The 8,027-nt window shown below is 40.1% G+C and overlaps 1 protein-coding gene across 1 annotated transcript; it reads left to right on the top strand.

Moving 5' to 3' along the window:
* Positions 1–255: 255 nt before the first annotated feature.
* pskh1 (protein serine kinase H1) lies at positions 256–6,721 on the top strand (the record flags this gene model as incomplete). Its single annotated transcript, XM_083894028.1, has 3 exons — positions 256–324; positions 1,974–2,885; positions 6,404–6,721. The coding sequence occupies 3 exons, from the start codon at positions 256–258 to the stop codon at positions 6,719–6,721; spliced, it is 1,299 nt and encodes a 432-aa protein (XP_083750154.1).
* Positions 6,722–8,027: the final 1,306 nt, after the last annotated feature.

The following is an 8,027-nucleotide window of genomic DNA, read 5'->3' as shown; positions in this document are numbered from 1 at the left end:
TTGCCAAGATGCTTTCTTGAACTCTGACTTCTTAAAGTGGACTTGAGTGGATGTATCGGTGAACTCTTCGACTGCTGATGCCAGCTCGTTGGCTCGTGAGTGGCTGTAATCTGCGTTATTCATGAACCCTGTGTCTCCGCGCGGGTACGGCCTGGATGTTGGATGCCCTGAGGTTGTTGAGTCGGCTGTTGCGGTGATGAGGCAGGGCTCCTGGTGGCCTGTGTGGCTCGCTGGGCAGTGGCCCAAAGTGATGTGATGGGTTGCAGGAACAGTAAGGTCCTCCCTGAGCCTCCAGGGGATGTTCAGCTGGACCTCGTCAAAAAGGTAAAGTCAAAAATGTACACTTTGATTATAATCATATTATTATTATTATTATTATTATTTCTAGCCATGTTTCTGTTCTGAAGTCACTAAAATATCAAAAACATCCCCAAAGTTGTTGAATATACATTGATGATAACTATGTATGAGTCAATACTGGTCAAAATGACTGAATCCATACTAATTTTGACTAATTTTGTCTTTGGAAGTACAATATTTGTTAGGCTGTCAAAGTATTATGCTTTTAAAATGGTGGTCATGGTCAGATATTCAGCTTAGACAGGCGAGTAGTGTCCTTAATAATCTCAAGATTGTGATAACAGTTTCTCTATTTGACACGAAAAAGAGTTGACAAGTCTGATAAATGCAAGCGGAAATAATGAAATTCTCACAGAGTCTCACAAAGTAAGTGCTAGAAAAAATCTGTGGGTTTTTTTCTCTAAAGAAAAACAAATATCATTTTACTCTCATTCAAAATATCAGTGATTGTAATAATGTTCCCTACAAAGATGGTGTCATTAGTGGGATATGAACCATATCATTAGAGATAACTTGTTACAGATGTTTTATCCTTGTGTTGTTGACTAATATATAACAAGGAATTAGATAGATTAGATATTTTACACCCTCTCCCCCCTAAGTCTGACAAATATGTTTTATGATATTAATATACCACCCACAGCATATTGTTTTAATAAAAATCAATGTTACACCATTTAAAGCAAAACTATGCAAGATTTTTACCCAATGGATGGCTGGATGTTTACGGTGGTGGTGTGAAAATATGTCCTCCTAAACTGTAGGGGGAGCTCCGTAGAGGCAAAAGGTGAATGTAATATATGCTACTAGCTCTGTAACGTCCACGAAAACACAGTGTTAGCATCTATACATCAGTATTTTTATGTATTTTAGGGAAAAATGGGGAATATAAACGACGCACAATACATTTTTAATTGGCTCAAAATTCAAATTTCACATGACTGACTAGCAAATGCTGTCTAGCTCACCAACATACAGTCCTTGTGGACTAGATCTCACGGTACTAAACTCTAATTTTTTTAATATAATATATAGGGATGCACCATTGCGGAGCTGATTTTCCTGGTTAACTCCTGGTCAATAATGCAAGCCTGCTAGCTGGCTGGAAACTGTGGAATGGATTTGCTGAACGGAGGCGTGCCTCATTACTCTGTGTCTCATTGAGACACGCCCTCTGTTCAGGAAACCCATTCCACTTTTTGCAGCTAGCAGAGCAGTCAGGGAATCACTTGTGGAGACATTTCAGCAGACAACATTAAAGCACAGATGGATCAGATTGGAAATTTCCGATCCTTGAATTACGCGTGTATCGGAACCCGATACCGATACTGGATCGGATCGGCCCCATCCCTAATAACATCTATAATAAATATTGGCACAGCGACCCTCATGTGGAGGATAAAGCGGTATAAGATGGATGGATGTTTTTGTAACTTACCCACATTTTTTGGCAATGACAAAACTCATACTCTAACAGAGAATAATGCATTTTATTATAGTTTTATCGTGCCAGGAAATAAACTTAATAAAAGTTTCCTTATGTCTCCATATGTAAAGGATTAGATGTTATTGTTGTTTCCATCTGTGATGAAGTTGTGTTGCTGTTTTTTCAGGTCGACCCTCCCCCGCCCCCTCAGACGGATATCTTTAAGCACTTCATACGAGGGGATGGCGCCGGAAGCAAGATGGGCAGGGCCGGTGACAAGGCCGACTCCACCTCCCCGTATCAGGCCCTGGCACAGGCCGCCACGCCCACCGCCTCCGCTCAGACGCCAAAGGACCCGTCCGAACTGTCGGACCCGCAGCGGAAGAAGGTGGCGAAGTATCGGGCCAAGTTTGATCCGCGGGTCACCGCCAAGTACGACATCAAAGCTCTGATAGGACGGGGGAGTTTCAGCCGCGTGGTCCGCGTGGAGCACAAGAGCACGCGGCAGCCGTACGCCATCAAGATGATCGAGACGCGTTACCGCGAGGGCCGGGAGGTGTGCGAGTCGGAGCTGTGCGTGCTGCGGCGCGTCCGCCACGCCAACATCATCCAGCTGATGGAGGTCTTTGAGACGGCGGAGCGTGTCTACATGGTGATGGAGCTGGCCACCGGCGGCGAGCTCTTCGACCGCATCATCGCGCGCGGCTCCTTCACGGAGCGCGACGCCACCCGCGTGCTCCAGATGGTGCTGGATGGCGTCAAGTATCTCCACACTCTGGGGATCACCCACCGCGACCTGAAGCCGGAGAACCTGCTCTACTACCACCCGGGCGCCGACTCCAAGATCATCATCACCGACTTTGGCTTGGCGAGCAGCCGGAAGAAGGGCGACGAGTGTCTGATGAAGACCACGTGCGGCACGCCGGAGTACATCGCACCGGAAATCCTGGTGCGGAAGCCGTACACCAACGCGGTGGACATGTGGGCGCTGGGGGTGATCTCGTATATCCTGCTGAGTGGAACCATGCCCTTCGAGGACGACAACCGCATGAGGCTTTACCGGCAGATCCTCAAGGGGAAGTACAGCTTCTCTGGAGAGGTGAGGAGTCACACACACACACACACACACACACACACACACACTCTCTGCAGCAGACTTCACCCATATTTGGAATACATTCTTCACACCGCAGGAGGTTTTGTCAACAAATTTCCAAGAAGTTCAGCTTTCGGCAGGATTTTAACTCACGCACACACTTTGTAAACCTTTTCAACTCCACTCCAGAATTTTTACACGATGTGTCACCGTTCTCGACTGCATTTATTTGTCTTGTCTAAGTCAATATGCCTCCCCCGCCCCCCCCCCCACTCCCTCCTTTACCCCCGTCAAAGCACAGTAATTTAAGCTCTATCTGTGTGTTTAGTTGGAAGAAGAATGCTGAGTCGTCTGTTCCTTTCTTTTGCTCGTGTGGGATGTTTATGTTGCGCGTCGGTTTTTTACAATGATAATGTTTGTCCCACGTACAGGGATTCCAGCGCAAATAGAAGCCGAGTGGTTTTACAGGAAATCATGGGCCTTTTTTTTGTTGTTTTGTTTTGTTTGTGTTCCCATGTCTGTGACCGCCTTGACCTCAGACTAAATGTTTTCAGGTTTCTTACCCTCGAGGGCTGCAGCGATTAATCGATTATAGAACTGTTTTGTGAATTGATTAATTAGCCGTCTGATTTTTCACCTTCTTAAATGTGAAAATGCTCTCATTTCTAACAAAGAAATCATCAAAACTGAGTATTTTTTGGGGCTTGTGATCAACATTTTCTGAACCAATTATTCCAGAAAACAATTGACAGATTAATTGGTAATTAATATAATTAGTTAATGGCAGCTCAACCTCACCACAGTGTCATGGATGCATTAAAGCTTTAAAGGAATTTCTTCAGAATTTGGCAGCAACATCTAGTTTTACTAAGTAAATAAATGTATATATGTATATGTATATGTATATGTATATGTATATGTATATACATATACATATACATACATGTACATGTACATGTATGTATATACGTGTATTTATATGTTTTATTTATGTGTATATGTATGTATGTATATATATATATATATATATATATATATATATATACATATATATGTACATATGTACACATGTACACATATATGTGTATAAACTTACCAGAATTTGAAAGAAGAAGTACAATTTTTGGTTATATTTTACTATATATATATATATATATATATATTATGTGTATGTATATACATACATACACATATATACATATATATAATGTATATATAAAATTGATTCATCAAGTTATTGTTTCAGCCTAATATATAATGTATATCCTGAATATACATGTACATAAATGTGGATCAAAACAGTTAAGATGAGGGCAGGAAAATCAAAATAAATCAGCTTAAATAGCTTAGTAGACTAGAAAGTGGCATCTGCAGGTTTGTCACTGTACGACTTGAATATTTCACTCTCTTTATTTATGGAAATATTTGCTCTGGAAGTTATAAAACATTTGGAGCTCTGCTATAACTTATGGTAACCCGCACTCACAAGTATGTGTGAGAAGCTCTCCCTTTATCCATATGTCTGTCAGTGTTAGTAAATCATGAAACACTTGAGTTGTGAGAATGTTCAGTATCGATAGAATATACCAGAAGATGTTGAAGAATATATAGTCTTATGTTCAAATAGATAGAACATGTTGCCCTTTAGATTATCATTAAAACAATGATTTAAACTTCCATTTTATTTATTGTGCTGCTCCTTCAGAACACAAATGGACAGGGACGTCAAACTCATGTTTCTACAGCACCAGTAAAATAATAGCATAATAACTTATGAACAACAAGAACTTACAAAACATGAAATTCCGTGAGAAAAATAAGTGCAATTTCAACAATAATATGACTAAATGTTCCATTTACACATCACACTGGATGTTTTAAAAGTCACAGGTATCTGGAAATAAAAACTATAGTATTTCAATAAGATTCTAATCACAATGTGATTTTTTTTTGTTGGACATCCACTGCTTTAAACTCGCACGAGAACAGGTGAACGTTACTTGGAAAATATAGTGAATAACATTGTCAGACAAACTCTAAAGAGGTTTTCCAATTTTTCCATAATTTAAAGTGAAAACAACAAAACAAAGACAAAAATCAGCACCAAATGCACAGAAAAAAAAAATATTTTAAACAGTACAGTACTTGCAAAATGAGTATATTCTCAGTGTGGGAGCAAACTCAGCTGCACTTTTATTGGGAACATGCAGGATCTTTACATCTGTGTTAAATAATGTTTGTGTTTCCAGAGAGGGCCAGAGGAATCATAGTCTTGGCGCTGTTGTAGGTGGAGTTTTTATTATATTTATGTATATATATATATATATATATATATATATATATATATATATATATATATATATATATATATATAAATAAATGGATCGTTTAATTAACATTTGACAAGTTGTCCTTGTTAAAAACAATGTGGGAACATGACTCCTCAAATTCAAAGTTTTACAACATCAGAAAAAAACAAAAATGAAGCACAGTGTGTTGAAAAACAAACAAAAACAACAACAAACAATTCTTGTTTACAGGAGTGTTTGATCGGAGTGGATGAAACAGGATCAAATTCATGTTGCTCTGCTGCCCTCTTGTGGCCACAGCTATGCAGACAAACTCGCCACACATCACTTCAGCCACATTTTTGTATGGCTTCAACTAACAGTTATTTCCACAATCGATTTATCTGTTTAAATGTTCAATTGTTTGCTCCATTAAATGTCGGGAAAATGTCGATCTGTGTTTTTCTAAACCTCGGAATGATGACGATGTTCTCTTAACCTCCTGTTTTGTCCACAAGTTTTAGCTTAATTTATTTTTTTTGGTTTTTTTAAGAAACCGATTCATCAGAGAGGTTGATTTTAAATGATTAATTAACGAAATTGATTATCGGAACAGCAATTTACTAATTGATTAATAAGCGAGTAAGCGATCAGAGCTAACACACGGTAACTATAATGGTACGTGGGGTTTTTTTTGCATTTCCGATTGGGCTGATCTAATTGCAATTATTTTTGACAGGAATTGCGATATTGCAGGGAATTTTTGACATCCTTATTCTGTGAGAAACAAGGATTTTCTCTTCATTATGTGGAATAAAATAAGACGATACTTAGTTTAAAATGATATATTGACAATTTTTGGCTTTAAAAATTATTGAAAATTGCAGTAGGCTGTGTTGCGATTTCCAATAAAGTTCCGATCACTTGTTCAGCCCTAGTTTCCTTGAGGAATATTACCAAAACAAGGCAATCGGAGATGGCAGGCTTTCACCCCATTCACGCAACGGGCATCTGGTGCCCTCTGCTGGTCATAGTGACAAGTGCAAGTGTGGAAACAAGCAAACAAATAGACAGCCAGAGCTGTCAAACAATACTTTACTTCCACTCTGTGGGGTGAAGTGATAGCCAACCAGGACTTAACCGTTCCAAACCGTACCACGCCCTGATGGAAACCTTAAGCTTTAACTTTGTCTCACGTCTGTCCCTGTGTCCCTCTGTCCCTGTGTGTCCCAGCCGTGGCCCAGCGTCTCCAACCTGGCCAAAGACTTTGTGGAGCGGATCCTGACGGTGGACCCCAGCGAGCGGCTCACGGCCGGCCAGGCGCTCAAGCACCCGTGGGTCGTCAGCATGGCGGCGTCGTCGTCCATGAAGAACCTGCAGCGCTGCATATCGCAGAACCTCCTGAAGAGGGCGTCGTCGCGCTGCCACAGCATCAAGTCGGCGCAGTCGACGCGCTCCAGCCGCTCCACCAAGTCCAACAAGGCACGGCGCGTGCGCGAGAAGGAGCTGCGCGAGCTCAACCGGCGCTACCAGCAGCAGTACAACGGCTGACTCCGCCGCTCCCCTGACTCTGGATTATATTGTTTTTATCACCGTTTTTTTGTGATTATTCTGAAAACTGATCCCTGATCTATGAAGACAGTGAAAATAAGTACTGTACTGCAACGGTTACATCATCATCTCTTGGTCCATTCCTTCGCTGGACGCCGTCTCCCGCCTCCTTTGTGTCTCGACATATTTATTTATTATTATTAGTCTCCATTGGAACGGTCACTGGATAATGACCTTCCTCGAGGATCTGTTGAACAGAGTACTGAACTTTCTAAGAAGAAGAAGAAAATGGGGCGGAGATCAAACTCCCCCTTCACTCATTCCTGATTGAAAATTGCTGTGAATTTATTGTCGTAGTACTTGTACAGACCTTGTCTTTCGCTTTAGATGTGGGTGATGGAAACACACTGCAAAAAAATATATATATATAATAATGACCACACCCCTGAAAATCCAAAATGAAGGCATGTTGTTTTTATGATTTTTATTATTATTATTATTAGTCACTTCTAAGCTTATCTAATCTTGCCATTTTTCCCCTCCTCTGATGATATTCTTAAAGATTGTGAAGCTGTTTTTAGTCTTAAGTGTCGTAATCTGTCACATCCCAGTTTGTTTTACAGTCGTTCCTAGTGTTCAGAATGGTACGCGGCCATTTGTAGGGTTTTTAATCGCAGCGAGAACGACAACAACATTCTTAGTCGTAAAGAGGAACTTTTTACTAAAGCCCACTTAAAGGTACAGTGTGTAAAATTTTAGTTTTTAAGTCTCCGAGAGGCTGCGAAGGGCAAAACTATTTTTGTTTGGGGATAAAAACAACAACAAAAAATTCAGTATACGGTGAATGTGACTCATTATGTGTATTATTAATTAACAATAACTTTGAGGGAAAAAAATCACATTGTTCTCTCATTTTGGACATTTTCACTCAAAATAGTTTTTTTTTTTTTTTTTTTAAATTAACCATTTTTTGTTTTTCTCCGTTTTAACTGGTTAAAACGGCATTTTAACATGCACTAAATTGTCAATAATTGCCCTTTTATAGTTAAAATAAGCAGTAAACATTTTGGACATTGGGTTAGGTGTTAAAGGGTTAATGAATTTCACAACTCTTGCGCTGGTCGACCACAAGGGGGCAGTATCGATACAGTGAAATATTGCGATATTGTACATGGCAGTGTTATATCGCTTTTGAGACACCAACTATCTTTTGTTGCTGATGTGTAGCGCTGTAACTAACGATTATTTTCGTAATCGATTAATTTTTCAAATATTTTCTCGATTAATCGATTGGTTCATAAAATGT

The sequence above is a fragment of the Microchirus variegatus genome (assembly GCF_963457635.1).
Source record: "Microchirus variegatus genome assembly, chromosome: 8".
Lineage (NCBI taxonomy): Eukaryota > Metazoa > Chordata > Actinopteri > Pleuronectiformes > Soleidae > Microchirus > Microchirus variegatus.
Note: the sequence above shows the minus strand (reverse complement) of the source record. Positions and strands in the feature narration are given on the sequence as shown.